This window comes from Phycomyces blakesleeanus, assembly GCF_001638985.1.
Source record: "Phycomyces blakesleeanus NRRL 1555(-) unplaced genomic scaffold PHYBLscaffold_11, whole genome shotgun sequence".
Lineage (NCBI taxonomy): Eukaryota > Fungi > Mucoromycota > Mucoromycetes > Mucorales > Phycomycetaceae > Phycomyces > Phycomyces blakesleeanus.
Window position 1 is genome coordinate 1,211,846 of NW_017265144.1, and position 18,823 is coordinate 1,230,668.

Sequence of the window (18,823 nt, forward strand, 5' to 3'; positions counted from 1 at the left end):
AAGAAAAGAAAAAAAAAGGTATATTGGAATAGTATTCCCCTACAACTTTCACTAAATGCTGTACTGAAATATGTTGTATCTTTAAGTAACATGAATCTTATTAAATAAGCATCTTTACAAATAGGCTAAAGATGATTTTTGAATATTAAAAAAACCGAGCACATTATCTATACAAACACATTAAAAAGAAACTTAAATGATCCCATTCTTTGATGTCTACTCTAGATTCTTTGGAATGTATTCAAATAAGAAAACAACTGCAATAAAAATATTCTTTATTTTGAAATCTAAAGCAGAACCAAGCATCTTTAACACTATCGGAAAACATAAGAAACTCAGGACTTATTTCCTATAAAGGAGAGGTTTGGTACCTGGAGAGATATTGATCAAGACGTAAAGTGCTGGGGGGGATAAAGTAATAAACTAATAATAACTACAGCCTCTTTAGTATATAAAACTTTGACTCTAATACATTGACCAAACTAACCGGGTTATTAACGGATCTCAATTATTATTATTATTATTATCATGATTATTTTGTTAAACTTGGTTTACATTACAGGTACATTACCATAGGGATTTAACAAGATTTTACACAAGTTTTAAATTCCAAAAAAAAAAGAAAAGAAAACAATGTTATTGGACAAAAGTTCTTTTACCAACGTAGAAAAATCCCATGTTCAAGAAAAATCTTGGTTTCTATTGGATGTACTTTATCTGATTTACCGTTACTTTAAACGTAACTTCTCAAGGTACTCTAAACATAGTAATTTAGACGTACCTTTTCTCTCTCATTTTTTTTTATGTGTATTTTAAAAATCCTATAAAAGTGAAAATACGTGTCACATATGACGTAAGCAAATAAGTCATGTGATATAAAAGATTATAATATTCGAGAAATAAAGAAAAAAAAAGAAAAAAGATAGAGTGTGTGTGCAGGACTAGTTTTTTTTTTTTTGAAGAAAACTTACTAGTTAAATTCATTAACATCCTCCACCCACACACACACACACACATATATATATATATATACATAAATAAATATATCAATATATAGATATATATATATATATATATATTGATTCTTTCTCTTTATTTCTTCGTCTTTTTAAACGATGGGCTCACGACACCAACAGAGACATCTTCTTAGAGGAGGACCCGAACAAGAAGATGCCACAACATTAAAGCTTGGAGAAGGTAGCGATTGTGATTTTGATTTTTGTTTTATTTACTTGATTATCATACTCTATATATATACATATATACGATTAGAGAATTTCATATTCTTTTTTTTTTTTCCTTATAATTTCTATTTCATCATCGTCATTTTGATTCATTAATATCGAAAACATCAAAAAAATACAAAAACAAACAAACAAATGAATCAATAAATCAATAAATAAATAAATGTAGAAATAGTAATTGAACAAAAATGAAATACAATTATCAATTCACTTATATAAATGTAAAATTAAATCAAATCAACATTTTTACACATCATCACTATTCTTCGTTTGTTCTTCGTTGTTCGTCTTTCTCATTGTTTGTGCTGGTGACAGAATTCGCCAATGCCCAGTGTCTGTATATATCTGAAGTACGAATCCTTTTGGAAGCTCATGTTGATTCCAAGGAGAATGGAAGCGTGACACGTCAAACGACAAAGTAGGAAGATTACATATTTATACTACCATTTAAAAGAAAGATTGAATCACAAAAAAAAAGAGCGAGAGAGAGAGAGAGAGAGTGAAATGAAATGAAATGAAAGAAATGGAATTGAATTGAATGGGATGGGATGGAAATAAATGAGATGAAATGAAAAACTGATCGATCCGTAATGACCGTACTAGTGTGATGCAAAAGACACTCGAATATGTCAGAGCATTCAGTCGGTTCAGTAACAGAGATTCTGTACGTGAAGTACGCCAGTAAGTTTTCTTTAAGATATTAGTAATAGAGAAAAGTGTGTATATAATATATAAATGTACAAGAGATTAAACAAAATGAAAAATGTCTTAGGTTACTTGGTAAAGATGATCTGGCACCTTTTGAGATGTCGCAATTGGCTAATTTGTGCTGTGAAGATGCCGAGGAAGCAAAGGCATTGATCCCAAGGTAATTATAGGAATAATAAAGGGAAATAGAGATAAAGAGGTAAAAGGAGCAAAGAGAAGGTGGTTAGATAGAATTAGACCAAAAGATCAAAGACAATGGGGCCTTTAGGTGTGCATATGTATATGAATGGATCATGATCTATAATTTGTTACTGTTGGATTAAAATTTTACATATACCTTTCTGTTTTAGTTTGGCCAACAAGGTTGAGGATGATCAGCTACAGGAAATGCTGAACCAAATGTTGACCATTAAGAAGTTCCAGGGTTAACGAGTAAAAGATACAGAACATACAAAACATACAAATGTAAAGACGTACAGATATACAGATATACAAAAAAAATACAGACAGACAGAAAGAGACAGAAAGAGAAAAGGGTTGATAGAGAAAATGAATAGTAAAACATATATACATATATATTGTTCACCAAAAAAGGAAAAAAGAAAATGAAGACTTTTTTTTTATTTATTTTATTTTTTTGATTCATACTCTTCGTTCATTAATCCCAAAACCATGTAACATATTTTTATTTTATTTTTATTTTTATTATTTCTATATTTTATTTTAACTATTTTATTATTTTATGTTTTTTTTTTGAATATTGAGTTTTGGCCATATATATATACTAAATACATAAACACAAGTTTATATATGAATGTACAGGTGTAGATGAGGGTGTTTGATCCAATGAACTTCTTTTGATTTGATTGTTTTTTTTTTTTAAAAAAAATAACAAAGAAGTTCAAATTACATATGTAGATGTAGCTTTTTATATATATATAAAAACAAACAAAAAAAAAAGACTCTAGGCAAAAAATCAATAGTACATGTATTTACTCGCGCTCCCAGACAGCAGCCATACCCATGCCAGAACCAATGCACATGGTAGTAACACCGATTCTTGTGTTGGTACGCTTGAGCTCAGGGAAAAGAGTGGCAACCTGTCTGGCACCAGTACAGCCAAGAGGATGGCCAATGGCAATAGCGCCACCCTTGGGATTGACCTTGTGGAAAGGAATGTTGAGAGCCTTGATGGTATAAAGCGCCTGGGAAGCAAAGGCCTCGTTGATCTCAAAGATATCGACATCCTCGATCTTCAAGCCAGCTCTTTCGAGAACAACAGGGATAGCGTAGGCGGGTCCAACTCCCATAACACGAGGAGGGACCTATAGAATAAGAAATTGAATAAGTAGCTGTTTCAATTGCATTGCGTTGATTCGATTTGATTTGATTTGATTTGTAATTTTTTATACATATCTTGTATTTTTAATCATCATTTAGATCATTTAAGAAAAAGAAAGGACAACTTACACCAACGGAGCAAGAGGTGACAAACTTGCCCAGAATTGGAAGAGAGTATTTATGAGCAGTCTTGCGCTTCATCAACAGGACAGCAGCAGCACCATCGGAGATCTGGGAGGCATTACCAGCAGTGGTAGAGCCGGTAGGAATAAAGGCTGGCTTGAGCTTACCAAGAGCCTCGGCAGACGACGAGGCACGGATGCCTTCGTCCTTGTCGACCAGAACCTTGGAGGCCTTGCCATCCTTATCCAGAACAGTGGTCTCGACAGCGACAATCTCCTCCTTAAAGTAACCAGCAGCCTGTGCGGCGGCTGCCTTTTTGTGGGACTCTGCGGAGAAAGCGTCTTGCTCTGCACGAGAGATTCCATAATCAGAAGCGACATTTTCGGATGTGATGCTTTTTTGTGGTTTTTGGTTTTAATGTTAGTTAAATTGATTAAATATATATATATATATATATATATAATCCATAATTAAATAAATAAATAAATAAAAAAGGTTATGAACTTTACCCCATGGGAATGGTACAGTCACTGGCAGTGGTAGATTCATTGATCATCTTTTGGGACAGAGGAATATCACGGGAAAAATAATCGGCCGACATGGATTCGACGCCAGCTCCAATACCGACTTCAATCAAACCAGCCTGGATGGCAGTTGCAATCTGAACACAGGCCTGCAGACCAGACGAGCACTGGCGGTTGATGGTGCTGACAGAGGTTGTTTCTGGAAAGCCTGCGTAGAGGGAAGCCATGCGGGCAGGTGTTGCTAGGCCACCCTTACCAGAGACGTTACCGACCGTGATATCCTCAACCAAGGCAGGGTTAATTCCAGTCTTTTCAATAGTAGCCTTGAGAACAAACGAGAGAAGTTCTATTGACATACAAAATATTCATTAATTCATTATTGGCTCTATTTTTTTTTTATTTTTTATTACCATCAGCCAAGGTGTCCTTGAAACCACCTCTGCGTCCCTTTCCAAGAGCAGTACGGACGGCAGAGACAACAACAACGTCTTCAGGAGACTTTACACCAACGTGGGTGAGCTGGGACTTGGTCAAGGAAGGCAATGTAATTGGGAATGGAAGGGAAGCCATGGTATAAAAAAAAAGTAAGAAGAAGAAGAAGAAGAAGAGTTATGTGTGTGTACCTCTGTATGTATATATGTATGTATGTGCGTGTGGAGTAGTTTATAAAGATTTTCGAAAACCTATTTTGTTTGAGGGTCCGAATATATATGATTTTGTAACCCAATATCGTTTAACAATCTCTCAACTCAATTTTCTGGATTAACTTTACCCAAGTTTTCCTTTTATTTTTTACCCCACTTTTTTTTTAACTCGTATTTGTCAGAAGAATTAGAGTCCAATAAGCTGTGAGAATATATCTACCTCTCTATATAAAGACATGTAAAGATATATATATATATATATCATTCATTCATTTAAAATAAAAAAGTTTTAAAAAAAATGTGTTGTATTGACATGTACAGTTGATCGATCTTCAATATAAAAGAAGAAGAACAAGAAGAAGGACAAAGTATATATTTCTAGTCTACATCCATTCCGTTTTCTTGTTTAGAGTCCTTTTCAACGCCTTCCATAGGTGTGCCTTCTTTGTCATCCATCTCCTCAACATCACCATTATCGTTAGTATCTTTTTTGTCGGATTGTGCTTCTGGTTGAGGGGTAGCTGGCTTGGGCTTACTGAGCAATTTGGTTGCAAATGCTCTGAGCTCCTCTTCTTCTTTGAGGACTTCCTTTGAGGTCAGAGGCAGGTCGACGTGCTTGGGTAGGCCCTTGTGCTTGGCAAACTCGGACTCCAGCCAGCGCTGGGCCCGCTCGCACCGCTCGACGATGTCTTGCTTGTCGTGGGCAGGGATGTGGGCATAGACTGTGCTCATGGCCTCTTCGGTCAGACGACTGCAGACTGCACGCAGCTGGCGGTCGGCACGGGCCAGCTCTTCTGATTCCCGGAAGCGTTCGACGACCGGACCGCCGACCTTCTTGAGCCCCTCGAGTTTCTCGAGATAGACCGACTTGTGCACGTCGTCTCCTTCGTCATAGATCCAGTCCACGACTGCATTGAGGTCATCGGCAAACCGTTCCTTGATGGCCGGATCAATGTAGTCCGACAGCGGGCCCATGATCTTGTCGCGCATGTCGTAGCCATACTCCTCCAGCGCGTTCTTGGCAGCCTCGGTTGCGATGATCAGCTTGTCGTTTGCGGCCATCTGGCTCTCTTCTTCGATGTACCGGTCGATGATGTTCCTGGCAAGCGAAGAGGTGATCGAAACCACGTTGTGGTCACGCACCTTGACGACCTTTTTGACTTTTCGGATCTCTTTCTTTTCCTCTCCGCCTTCGCCTTCGCCTTTGCCTTCGCCTTCTTTAGTTTTATCATCCTTGAGCTTGACTTCTTCTTCGAATTCCTTTTCTTCGACAGTGTAGGCCCCGATGACAGACAGGACGCCGTGGATGTTGATCTTGACCTTGACCTTGACCTCGGCCGGGCCTCCGTTGACAGGCTCGACGTCCTTGATGTTGTACTGGCCAATCCAGGAAGAGATGCCGGTCGGCAGTTCTTCAGGGTAGGCGTAGTAGGCCTCGAGCAAGAACGGCTTTGATCTGTTGAAAGTCAGGATCTTTGTGGACGGCAAGGAGTTGTTTCTGTTGAAAGCGATGATTTCGGTGTCTTCGTCTTCGGGGGTCTGGGCCCACTGTAGCTTGATGGGATAAGTGATGATGTCCTGGACACGGAAGTCACGGACCTTGAATGCGGGCGAGAGCATGGCACACTGCAGCGCCGCGCCACGCGAGATGGCCTCGTCCTGGTTCAGAGTGGTCGATATTTCCTTGTTAAAGAACTTTGAGATGGTGGCCTTGATGGCCGGAATGCGGGTTGAGCCACCGACGATCTCGACGGCGTCAATGTCGGACACGGCCATTCCAGAGTTCTCGAGTGCCTTTGCCAGCGTGAGTTCGGTGCGGGTAAAAAGATGGGAGGCCCAGTCTTCAAAGTCGGCGCGGTTGACGATTGCCGAAACGTCCTTGTCGTCCATGATAGACTCGATGTTGACCGGGGCCTGTGGGTTGGCCGACAGCATCTTCTTGCAGCGCTCGGCCGCAGCACGGAGCCGGATAAGGGCCTTTTTGTTTGAGAAGACGTCGATCTTGAATTTCTCCTTAAAGTGTTCGGCCAGTTTTTCGACGATCACCTGGTCAAATGCGCGGCCGCCAAAGTGGATGTCGTAGGCAGTTCCCCGGACTGTCAATTGGCCCTTGACAAAGGAGACGATTGCGGTGGAGTAGCTGGAGTAGCCAATGTCGACAAACGCGACGTTTCTGGGCTTGTCTTCAGGCAGATCGGTCTTTGTGATTCCGTAGCCTAGAGAGGCAGCAGCCAGATCGTTGACGAGTCGCAGGCAGTTAAGGCCTACAATCTGGGCAGCGTCCAAGACGGCGCGGCGCTGGATTTCGGTGAACCATCCGGGGACAGTGATTACGCAGTCTGAGACGGGGATTTTCAGTTCGTGGCTGGCGGTTTCCTTGAGCTTGCCCAAGAACATGGCCAGCAGCTGGACATTTGAGAACGAGCGTGATTCTCCGAGGAAGTTGACGGCAGCACCGACCTGGCCGTCGACCTCGGCCAGCTCGGCAGTCACGTAGTTGACTTCGTTGCCTACGATCTCTGGATCATCGAGTCTGCGGCCGGCCAGACGCTTCAGACTGCCTACGGTGTTTTTGAAGTTACCGATCTCTTGAGTTTTTGCAGACTCGCCCAAGAATCTCTGCTTGAAGCCAAAAGACACCAACGAACTAGACGATTTAGATTGTTTAGATTGTTTAGATTTCCTGTATTACAAACAAACACTTGTACACATTTGTGTATAGTGTGTCATTAAGTTGACTTGAGGATACTTACGGTGTGGCACGGTTTGATACTTCGTTGCAGATGACATCGATACCGCGGTTTCTTGCTACTGCGATTACTGATTGGAGATTTCCAAGATCAAAACCCTTGAAAAGAAAAGAAAAATGATTTGATTTGATTAGGATAATTTGATGCGTATACGTATTAATGTCGCTTATTTTTATTTATTTTGTTCTATTAGATGACGTTGAATGATGATCATAGTAGTAAATTGAATTGAATTGAATTGAATTGAATTGAAATACTTACAACGACAGACATGACTTATGTAAAAAATATATATAAAATGAGATGAAATGAAATGAAGTGAAATGAAATAAGAAAAATGATCAAAAAAAAGAAAGAAGAAGTATACGGAAGAAAGGAAAGCAAGGAGTAAAAAAAAAAAAAGAGTGAAATAGAAATAAAAAAAAAAAAAAAAAAAAAAAAAAGTCAAATCAAGTCAAATGGAAATAAAGTAAACAAATATATCCTTTTCTTTTTTTATTTTTTTGCATGAATGACCTAGATGTTCTTGCACTTTCGCGCACATTCCACGTAGTCACAGCAGCATACCATTTATGTAAAATATCTTGGGAGTAGTACAAACTACACCAAAAATATTTATTTATATGTGTGTGTATGGTAGTCTATTAAGAATATCAAATAATGATATTTCATGTATTAGTAATTTTTTTTTTTTTATATTTTTGCATTGTATGGCTTGTGAGTGGATCCGAACCATTCTTCTGTCCGATTATTCCGGCTCTTGTGTGACTATTCTTTTTATTGAACCATTTTGAAACAATAATATTTTCATGATTATTGTAATACAAAAATTGAAGGCTATGAAAACTTTATTTTATCAAGTCAATTGAATTGAATTGAGATGTATTTATTTGCCTTAAAGTCTTGGCCTTGATAGATTTGGTTTATACGAGATAAATAAATAATTAGGTTAGAATAGGATCCCAGAAAACCAGGATTCGGATTTTATTAAAAAGAAGAAATAGGAACACACAGCTTTTTAATTTTTTTTAATTTTTTTAATTGAATTGAATATGAATTATATCGAATGTTTTTTTTTTTTTTTTTTTTTGTGCTGTCAAAATATAAATATTTTATATATTTTATATACATTTTGCTTTTAACAAGATACACTTTTTAATTATATTTTAATTTTAATACTAATTTTAATATTTATATATAAAATAAAGAGAGTTAAATCGTAGTATGAATCCTTGGATCAAGTATCTTTTTTTTTTTTATTATTATTATTATTAAACGGAGTAGAAAAAAAGAAGAAGAAGATCAACCGGGATTGATAAATGACATCTGTTTTTTTTTTGGTTTTCTGTTAAAAAAAAAATGTTTAATTTTTATTTTCTATTTTATATATAATAATAATAGTATAAATATAGATACATTTTAATAATGACAATTGACTGTAAATAGCTGTAAATAGCTGTAAATGGCTATAAATGGCTGTAGTTGGTAAAATAATTCATACAAAAAATAAAAGAAAAGAAAGATCTACATGATATCGTATTAAAGAAATCAAAGAATCTTGATGGATAAACATTTTCTTTTTAGCGTCAAACTCAAAAATAGATTTTAATTATTTTCTGTTAAAAAAATAAATAAATGGTTAGAGAGAATTGAGTTGAATCTTAATGAGAATATTGTCCATGTCAGTATGATTTTTTTTTCTTATATAAAATTATTGTTTTGTAACAAGGCTGCCCAGTGTAGTTTGATCCAAATTAAAGAAGAATATTATATATATATATATATAAAATCACATGCACCTATCAAAACATTCCCTATTTTGAAACTGCATTCCATTACTATAGCAACGTTTTTTTTTTATTTGATTTGATTATGTACAAGGTAAGTAAGAATGAAATACACATTTTATAAAAATATATAGAAAGGGATCCAATAAAATAACAAAAAACCCCCCTTTAACATCTCCTCTTCTCTATTTGTCTATTTGTTTGTTTGTTTGTTTGTTTGGTTATTGGATTTCCTTCTCCATTTCAGTGTTATATAAACCCCTCTTGACAAACCCACAAGGTCCATTACATACATAAATACATATACCCAAAAAAAGGTATTCTGTAAGTCACAAAATATTGTCCTTTATATTATGTATATACATAATATGTATGCAACTGTACTTGTTTCTTATCTTGGTCTTGTCCTTCCGTTCACTGTACACATCTGACAAACCTAAATCCATAAGCATGCTATTATTTGTATATATAAGAGATGTACCTACTATGTTTATTTTTTTTGGCTGCTATTGAATCGGAAAATTTTCATTTTTATATTTTTTTATTAAGATTTGTTCTGGATAGTACAAAGAAGTACAAGAAATTTAGAATTAAACGCAGGCGAGATATTAAGATAGGGATAGGATAGTACCTTTTTATTATAGGCTTTAGAAAGCAAAGCAAAAGAAAAAAAGACATAGGATTAGATAGTAAAATTATTATTATTATTATTATTATTATAAACAAAAAAGCAATATTAGGCTTGTTATATACAAAGTAAGGCGTAGAGAGATAGAGAGAATTTACAATAGATACAATAGATACAATATTTTTAACAAAAAAGAATATACAAGAATATTTCTTTCTTTTTTTTTCTCTTTTAAAAGAGGTTTTTTGAAGAAGGATTCGATGACCGGGACTTGTTTGATCGATACTTCTTGGGACCAATGGTGGTCAGGAAACGTTTGAATTTAATGATAGGATTAGAATGGTGGTCTTCGCTGGAGGAAAGGTCTGTATCGGACTGATTTGAATTTCGATTAGATGGGCGAGAGGATGATGAGTTTGATGAGGACGAGAAGGCTGAGCCAGAAGAGGTGTGGGTCAATGACGGAGGCTTTCCGATAGAGTCAAAGGAGCCCATTCGCGAAGGCTGGTGATCTTCAGGATGAGAGGCATTTGTTGTAGATGGTGAGAGATCGGTCCATTGGGCAGGAACATCAAAGTGTTCAGTGAAGCGAGATTTGTAGGCCATTGTGACGAAGTAGATAAAAAGTAAAAGTAAAAGAAGAAGAAGATATAAGCATTGTCAGCAAATGGCGTGAGTTTTTATAGTTTATAGAGTTTTCTTTTTTATTTTTTTTTTTGGTAATGCCAGAAAGCTTGTTGTGTCCTGAGACGTATCCAATCTGGGATAGAGGACCTTGATCCTCCCAGAAGTTCAAGCCTCAGTAACTCCGAAAATAATATTTATATATATTTATTTTTTAAAGTAAAATTCATGTCTGTCCTACTGCACCCACGTCAACGTCGGTCTACAGATTGGTGGTTACACTCTTCAAGTTCTAGACTCTTATTTATTTATTTTTTTTCAATCACCCCTTTTCTCCCTCTAACCCTCTTCTTCTATATACACACACACAAATACAAAATATATAATGAAATTTAAGGTTGTCTTGTACACTATTTTATTCAAAACATTATTTGCACAGATTCCGAATTCAGAGCCATGGATTTTCAAAAATAAAATTAATATTATTATTATTATTATTGTTATTGCATAGTACATCTTTTATGATTATTTGTTCAATAGATAACCATTGCTTACAAGTGCAATAGTAATAGTAATGGCAAAGTCAATAGATATGGAAGGTGATCACAATTTAACCCCCAAACCTACTTTGCATGGTCAGTTGAGAGAAAGATAAGAATTTATTACTATCATTGGATCAAACATTGTTTGCTGGATTCATTTGTTATGTTTTATATATAAAAATAAAATGAATAAAAATGCATGATGAGCACAGTTACTATAGTTTGTGTTAAAGCCCTCTTTATAACAAAACACATAAATACACACCCCACGTCTGTTATGCTAGTACGATTATCTTTCAAATTGTCGATCTCAAAAAAAAATAAAAAGATATTATTGGTCAAAGGAGAATACACTCTTTATTTTGTTTTGAAAACATTTTTTTTTTTTTAAAAAAAAAGCTTGAAATTAAAAACAAATAAAACTCAGATTAAACGATAGGTATCCAAAATAAAGAAAAGGTAGGCTGAGTTTATATTTATTTCGACATTTTTACTAAACTGCATTGCAAAACACGTAAGAAATGTTAAAAATAAACAAGCGGTAAGGAATGCTTAAACTTGGCTGCGGTCAATGAATATTTCACATTGTGGCTTTAGTGAGTCTGTATCTGGTATCATGGTTTCTATATTCATATCAATTCTTTTTTTAGTTTCTGGTTTTATATTTTTGGGTATCAAGCTTTCCCTCACGTTTTATACGCTTTTTTTCCTTTTCTTTTTTATTATTGCTATTTCACTCAAGATATTTTACGTAAAAAAACTAGAAATATGTGATATATGTATCCTTTTAGTTTATCACATAAAAAGATGGCTCTTTAATCAAAGTCACGACTGCTTGTTTTTCCAAAGAAAAAAAAATGTTCGGACTTTTAACCCCACCAAAAATCATAAGAAAAAATAAGAAATCCACGTTTGATTCGTGTTACAATGAGAGAATTATAATACTCTATTTATTTATATATAGAATAGATTCGCGTATATGAAAATTGTATATATATATATATCTAATTATATGATTATGCCTTTTTGCTTTTTGCCTTGTAATTCATGTGGGTTAAAATGGGACTCAGAATGTCTAATTCAAAATTTTGAATTGGAGAATGTCCCTTTTCTTCTTCTTCTTTTAATAACAAACGAACAAGCAAATGTTTCTATATGATGGAATTCATTCATGAATACGGTTTATCTGCTTAGCTTATATATACATATATACATTCTACTCATATTAATCCAAAATATGTCCAATTGAAATCCTCATGATTGAATCGAATTGTAATGAATTTCATTGTAATGAATTGTAATTTAGATATAAAGGATCAGAATGCTGTATCTATAATATACATTAAACAGAATATTTCAATATGGTATCATATTATCCTATCTCTCCCTTTTTGATAATAAGTTTTATTCGCATAAAGTAAGAGAAAAACGTGTCAAACTGTTGAGATCGAATTTACACCTAAACTTGGTTAAACGCATTTGAGTTTAGTGTCTTTTTTGTATGGGTCCCAATGGCTACCATGGCCAAGGAACACGCAGACGCACAAAGACAAAGAACAGAAACAGTTGTTTATATATAGAATATTTTTATTATTATATATAAAAATAAATACTCTTTTTTTTTTTTTTTTTTGCTGTGACTGTAATTTAATCTATGTTCCTGAATTGGAATATTCACATATATAAATAAATATATATATTCTTTTTTTTGTACTTTAAAATTTTATTTATTTATTTTTTATTATTTTCTTGTCAAGAAAAAAAATAATAATAATTCAAAAATCACATATAATTTATATACACACATATATATATATATATATTGCTTTCATCTACAATGCAGACTGCCGCAAAGATCTTTGTCATTTCAGGTCCTTCTGGATCTGGTAAATCAACCTTGCTCAAGCGCCTTTTCAATGATTATCCTGACACCTTTGGCTTCAGCGTATCACGTAAGAATAAATACGATATTGTTGTTGATGACCATCAATCAATCAATCAATCAATCATCATTCATCATTCTAAATCAAAAAAAAATATTTCTAGATACCACTCGCAAGCCCCGTCCTGGAGAGGTCAATGGCAAGGACTATCACTTTGTAGAAAAGGCCAATATGGAGGAAGAGGTATCTCAGGGAAAGTTTATCGAGAGCGCCACCTTTTCTGGAAATATGTATGGTAAAGTTTAAAAAAGAAAGGATCAAATATACGGGGAGAACATATATACTTATATGTAAATTATATCAGGTACTTCTATCAAGTCAGTTGAGGATGTTGTAGCCACTGGAAAGGTCTGCATGCTCGATATTGATATGCAGGGTGTCCAGTCTGTCAAGAAGACCAACCTCAACCCTCGTTACATCTTTGTCCAGCCTCCCAGCATGGAGATCCTCGAGCAGCGTCTCCGTAGTCGTGGAACCGAAAAGGAGGATGCCATTCAGGCACGTTTGGCTGCATCCAAGCAAGAGCTTGAATATGCATCACAAAAGGGTGCCTATGACAATGTCATTATCAACGACGATCTTACAAGTGCCTACCAAGCATTGGTCAATGCTATCTTTACCAAGGCTTAAATTAGATTAGATAATTTTTCTTTACTTGCTTTTTTTTTTCCTGTCAATCTTGATTTGATTTGATTTATCTATTACAATACTATATACACACTCACTCACTCACTCACACACAGTCAATTCATATTTACTCCATTTCTCTTTAACTCGATTTTATCACACCACACTAGACGGCTTCATTTCATTTTTTAATATATATTTTTTTATATTTTCTTTCTATTCTTCTTATTCTTGCATACATATATGATATATATATATATATATATGATTAAAGCAAAAAAAAAAAAAATCATCAAAATCATAATCAAAATGCAAAGTGTATATTGTCTGTAATATTCATTCATTCATTTACTGATCTGAGGGACCTTTTTCTTTTCTTTTCTTTTCTTACTAGATTAACTTGTACAAGTGACTGGTTTGAGTGACTGACTGGAATTGTCAATCCATCAAAAGCTTTGTCTTGTACTGTATTCTTATACTTGTTTCTTCTTTAGTTTATTTGTGACCCTTGTACCTGTCCTTCTTCTCAACGGAACACAAACCAAGAAAGATAAGATTTTAAAATAAGAAAAGGTTAAACCACCAGAAACACATTAACATTATAGAGTATAAAAAATATATAAAATCGAATAAAATCAGCCCATTTCTTGTTTAACAAAAAAGAAAGAAAAGAAATGGTCTCACAGATCACACAAGACTCATGCTTTTATAAGAAATAATATTAGTTTGATCTATCAAGTTTTGCATTCATTTTCTTCTTGGAGTCCAAAAGGCTTGAATAAGAAAAGGTGCCTATAAAAAAATATATCATCATTTGATGACCACGCCTGTTCCTGACCATTCATTCACAACCCAATCTTCAGTCTGATCCCAATTCTAAGCCTAAGTCTAAGTCTAAGTCTAAGTCTAAGCCTATGTACTCAACATAAACCTGAAAACATTTTGGTTTATTTTAGATGCAATTCCTGTACAATAATAAGAGTATACTGATAGTTTTCTTCTTATTTATCTGCACCTATACATCTGCAAAAAAAAATGTAGATGGTTTAGAGATAGTAACCAAGAGTAAGTTGTAGGTAAACTATTCTTGACCAAACAAAGCAAAAAATCAAGAAAAGAAAAAACCCCACAAAATAAGTTATTTTTAGAATGTGCCAATAGAAAACGGTTCTGCAACATATGTACATACATTTTTGTGCCACTCAAAAACAATAATAAAAATAACACACTACTGTTGCTTATTCTTATTTGTTCATAAACAAGTGCCATAATTGGACATTAAATAATCTATGAATGGAATGAGACATGGTTTTGTGATCGTTAATTCGTTATTATCGTTATGGTAAAGAAACGGTGTACCTTGATTGGTGAACTGGTTCCTTTCTTTTATTCCAATAAGATTTGGCAGCCTAGAATGATATGGAATGAGATCACAAAACAAAACAAGACCTGACCAGACAGGGCATGACATTACATGACATGACATTACATGACATTACATGCTAATAGAAAAAAAAAAACAATACAAAAAAAAAAGATTGGACCCTTCTGCAATCGTTACTGTGTCAAGAAAAAATAATAATAATAATAAATCATAGATAGATAAATACATGCATGCATATATGATCAGAACCGACCACTCATCCAGAATGTATAGAAACTTGTGCGTCTAGGCCTCTCTGTTTCTTTTCTTCTTTACAAAACATATCATCCAAGAATAATAGCCTTAATGACAATACAAATGATAATAAACCCTGCAGATCATTATGAAACTATATTTTTGGAAAATAAAGGTAATGAATAATTTGATCTTATTTAAAGAGGTTTAAAGAGGCTGTTTAACAACGAAACAGATAGACCAACTTTCTTTCTTTATATTCATGTCAGGTAAGATCTTGAACTCATTTATCTGAACCGAATTCTAGGAGGTCAAGATGCGTACAAAGGTAAGGGACAGGGTAAAGAGGGGATAGGATCTAATATATGTATACACATATGTTGATATACATTTATCGTAAATTACTCGAGTACATTTAAATCAGGAGGATCTGTCTTTGTTGTTGAAAGAAAAAAAGGGTCGAGATTTGACAATCTATATATCTCTCTATCTGTAGTACTATCCTATTTCTTTGGTCATAGTGCAGAGGATTTACAAATATAATATAAAAAAAGAAACTCCTTCCAAGGGTTTGTCTGTCTATTATTATTCTTATATCGCAATATTTAGCCCTGTCTAACAAAATAAAGCCCAGAAGAAGAAGCTTGGATTTATGTGATAGGTAAGCCAGAAAGTAAGACTTTATCAGATCTTTTGTTACGATGACACATTCGATATATCTCAAAGATCTATATATTTTATCTTATTTTATTTTATATAAATCAAACCTCAAACTCCGTCTTTTCTTTCATTGTTTTCTTGTCTTGGCTTTAAACTTAAACACATTTGCGCATCTGCACACTTGCACACTTGCACTTTTTATAATAACCTTACTGCCATTGACTATGCAAAATTCAAGCAATAAATATGTGTATTTCTTTTTGTAGATTTATTATAATAGTCTATAAGCTATATATTTCTCTTTGGCTTTGACTACCATTACCAATACTTCATTAAAGACCATATAAAATAAAGCAAGGCAATGAATGGTAATCTAAAGATTAATATCTGTATTCACATATAAATGTCAATAAATGCACCATAAAACATATACACTACATAAACCATACGCCTAATTTAGCGTATATACACTGTAGATAAAGAGAAGAAGAAGAAAAAAAGATGGGATTATATGACTTTAAGGTTTTAGGCTTGAATTTATTAGTATTATTGTCTATAGTACAGATAAATAGATAGGTAGATAAAAATCACCAAAGCTTTATAATCTTCATCATCTTGTCCTTTCATTCATTATTGGCAATCAGATGTCCCGAAAAGCGTATTTTATTATCAAACAGGGAATTTAGATATTATAAATAAATTATACAGGTGAATGTAGATGATTAGTATTGTATACACTACATCTATTGTACACTATAAAAATAATAATAATATGTCTTTATCCTTATGTCGAGGAAGAATACCTAAAGAAGATATTGATTGAATATGAATATGAATATTATATAATAAGGATAGGAAAGAAGAGAAATAGAGTCTGATTTTAGCGGGGTATTGAAGTTACACTCCATTATCGATGAAACAATAAAATAAATAATAAAATACAGTACAGTATTGTACTACCTAATACTAAATAAGGTCACACTGATACACAAGTTGGACCTGGCACTCGTCTTCTTTCAAGATCAGGTAGGACGGCATAAAACGCCTCTTGAAAGGCTCAATGTCCATGTCCATTTTTCCAAACCCCTAAAGCCAACCACAACCACAAATCACCACCAGAGTCATATTTTTGTTTTTGCTTTTGCTTTTGGTTTATTCTTATGAGATTTACCAAGCCTTATAATAATGCATTGGTATCTCAATTGAGTCAAAATTAATATATTTAAAGTGAATGCTTTAAAAAAAAAACAAAAACTACTGGAGTTACTCTAAGAACATTGACTAATATGTAGAAATCTCGGTCAATTTCATATATTCTGTCTTATTTACTCTCTTTCTATCATGTATTATATACATATAATGCTGTTTTATTCTCTTTTTCAATAATAATAAAAAAAGACATAAAGCACCCTATAGTTTCTCATAGCCATAAACATTTTGCCAGCACACACACACACACACACACACAAAGAATATCAGCCAAAAGACATGTTGTAATACGACTACTGCAAAGCTTAAACAAGAATTTCTTTCAGTATTCTGATTGATTAGCCTGATTCATCCAAGGTAATATCTATGAATATTTTTATTATAGTATAATTCTATATATAAATCGCATACAAAATATCAGATTGCAACTTTAAAGATTCAATTGTCGTCCCTTTATTATTTTTCAAGCATAACTAATATACTGCTCGTTCTTTCTCAACAACAACAAAAAACATCAAATACAAGTTACCCAACCAGAAGAAGTAACCATCTCTCACCTGAAATCTTCTACTGAGCACTCAGAAATATATACACGAACCCCTACTATTAGTACTGGATTTATTGAAGGTCACAAAAATCCATGTCAAAACGATACAAAAAGAAGAATAAAGACAACAAAGCCAATAAGAATCTGTCACAGTCCTGTCAACCCAAAAGTAGCAGCAAGGATTCGACTAGCTTGAACAAGGATAAGACATTGACTATAAGCTGTGATAAAGGCAGCACCGTGGGTTATATGAATAGTACCATTAAGTCAAACATTATACGAAGAGCTCCTGATAATGTTATCGATTCGCCAACACCATCCCATCAATCACCAGCAGGTTCTATGGCCACTAAGAAGCCACAACCAATAGATCATAAGCCAGTACTAAAGACAAAACAACTACTCTCAAGTTATGACGACTGCTCGTATAGTTCGCAGACAGTTTCTCTCGATGAAAAAATGTATAATATGCAATATGAGATCGATAAAAAACATGACGAAGACCAGACTTTACTTTCCGAGTTATATCATGCTTTAACGTATATCAGGGCTATTGATTTTGAGGAGGAGCACCAAGAATGAGCTCTTGAAAATCATACATCAAAAAGTGGAGAAAAGGGCACAGATTCTGGTACCTTTATTTGTAGTTCTTTTCTAGAAAAAAAGGAAAAAGATAATACGTCGAATTGTATATATGGTATATTCTCTCGTGTAAGACCAAATTATTTTACTCAAGACTTTAATATATGCCTTCAGAATATTTTTATGTTAGAAGATCGTCTCAACAAGGCCAGGTCAATAGTCGTATGTCAGGCCGATAGGAATGCGTCAATTAAAGAAAAATACAGCCAGACTTATGGTAACTTACGAAAGGTTTCTGACGAAAGATCAGGCCAAATTCCTGAGCACTATATAGAAACCGGACTCCTCGAGATGATTTTGAAAAGTACAAAAGATAAAATCACCAAAAAAGAAGCCGAATACAAATCTCTCTTCTCAGAGTTCAAGAATATTTTAAGACAAATTCGGGCCAATGAAATTGAGGAACAAAACTTCAGGGATAGTCTGGGCGAATAAGGTTAGGTTATATATATCTATGTTTCCATGGCTTTATACCTTTTTTTTTTGTTTCAATACCCTGCACATAGTCTTATGGTGATTTCTGTTTGGATGATATATATATATATTTAAAAAATAGCCTCCAAAAAATATTTTCGCAGTGTAAATAATACATGTATAACTTAGTTCTAGTATCTAAATCAGATGAATAAGGCTACCTATTGATATGTTTATTGGTCAACTAC

The 18,823-nt window shown here is 34.1% G+C and overlaps 7 protein-coding genes across 7 annotated transcripts; 4 read left to right on the top strand and 3 right to left on the bottom strand.

Moving 5' to 3' along the window:
- The first annotated feature begins 935 nt into the window (after nucleotides 1–935).
- PHYBLDRAFT_181555 (hypothetical protein) lies at nucleotides 936–2,765 on the top strand. Its single transcript, XM_018438490.1, has 5 exons — nucleotides 936–1,197; nucleotides 1,560–1,662; nucleotides 1,848–1,925; nucleotides 2,017–2,112; nucleotides 2,303–2,765. The coding sequence occupies exons 1-5, from the start codon at nucleotides 1,116–1,118 to the stop codon at nucleotides 2,379–2,381; spliced, it is 438 nt and encodes a 145-aa protein (XP_018291521.1). The 5' UTR covers nucleotides 936–1,115; the 3' UTR covers nucleotides 2,382–2,765.
- Nucleotides 2,766–2,944: 179 nt separating this feature from the next.
- On the bottom strand, nucleotides 2,945–4,510 carry PHYBLDRAFT_168834 (hypothetical protein; the record flags this gene model as incomplete). Its single annotated transcript, XM_018435947.1, has 4 exons — nucleotides 2,945–3,277; nucleotides 3,423–3,810; nucleotides 3,926–4,286; nucleotides 4,351–4,510. 4 exons carry the CDS (start codon nucleotides 4,508–4,510, stop codon nucleotides 2,945–2,947), a joined length of 1,242 nt encoding a protein of 413 aa, XP_018291522.1.
- Nucleotides 4,511–4,697: 187 nt separating this feature from the next.
- On the bottom strand, nucleotides 4,698–7,704 carry PHYBLDRAFT_34427 (hypothetical protein). The gene is made up of 3 exons (XM_018440031.1): nucleotides 7,596–7,704; nucleotides 7,338–7,432; nucleotides 4,698–7,231 (listed from the first exon to the last, which is right to left on the bottom strand). The coding sequence occupies exons 1-3, from the start codon at nucleotides 7,605–7,607 to the stop codon at nucleotides 4,963–4,965; spliced, it is 2,376 nt and encodes a 791-aa protein (XP_018291523.1). The 5' UTR covers nucleotides 7,608–7,704; the 3' UTR covers nucleotides 4,698–4,962.
- Nucleotides 7,705–9,980: 2,276 nt separating this feature from the next.
- Nucleotides 9,981–10,355, bottom strand: PHYBLDRAFT_145875 (hypothetical protein; the record flags this gene model as incomplete). The annotated part of the gene is made up of 1 exon (XM_018431549.1): nucleotides 9,981–10,355. One exon carries the CDS (start codon nucleotides 10,353–10,355, stop codon nucleotides 9,981–9,983), a length of 375 nt encoding a protein of 124 aa, XP_018291524.1.
- A 2,397-nt stretch (nucleotides 10,356–12,752) lies between these two features.
- On the top strand, nucleotides 12,753–13,488 carry PHYBLDRAFT_113013 (hypothetical protein; the record flags this gene model as incomplete). The annotated part of the gene is made up of 3 exons (XM_018428321.1): nucleotides 12,753–12,867; nucleotides 12,962–13,093; nucleotides 13,163–13,488. 3 exons carry the CDS (start codon nucleotides 12,753–12,755, stop codon nucleotides 13,486–13,488), a joined length of 573 nt encoding a protein of 190 aa, XP_018291525.1.
- A 4,124-nt stretch (nucleotides 13,489–17,612) lies between these two features.
- On the top strand, nucleotides 17,613–18,101 carry PHYBLDRAFT_145877 (hypothetical protein; the record flags this gene model as incomplete). Its single annotated transcript, XM_018431550.1, has 1 exon — nucleotides 17,613–18,101. One exon carries the CDS (start codon nucleotides 17,613–17,615, stop codon nucleotides 18,099–18,101), a length of 489 nt encoding a protein of 162 aa, XP_018291526.1.
- A 183-nt stretch (nucleotides 18,102–18,284) lies between these two features.
- PHYBLDRAFT_145878 (hypothetical protein) lies at nucleotides 18,285–18,596 on the top strand (the record flags this gene model as incomplete). Its single annotated transcript, XM_018431551.1, has 1 exon — nucleotides 18,285–18,596. The coding sequence occupies one exon, from the start codon at nucleotides 18,285–18,287 to the stop codon at nucleotides 18,594–18,596; it is 312 nt and encodes a 103-aa protein (XP_018291527.1).
- Between the last annotated feature and the right edge of the window lie 227 nt (nucleotides 18,597–18,823).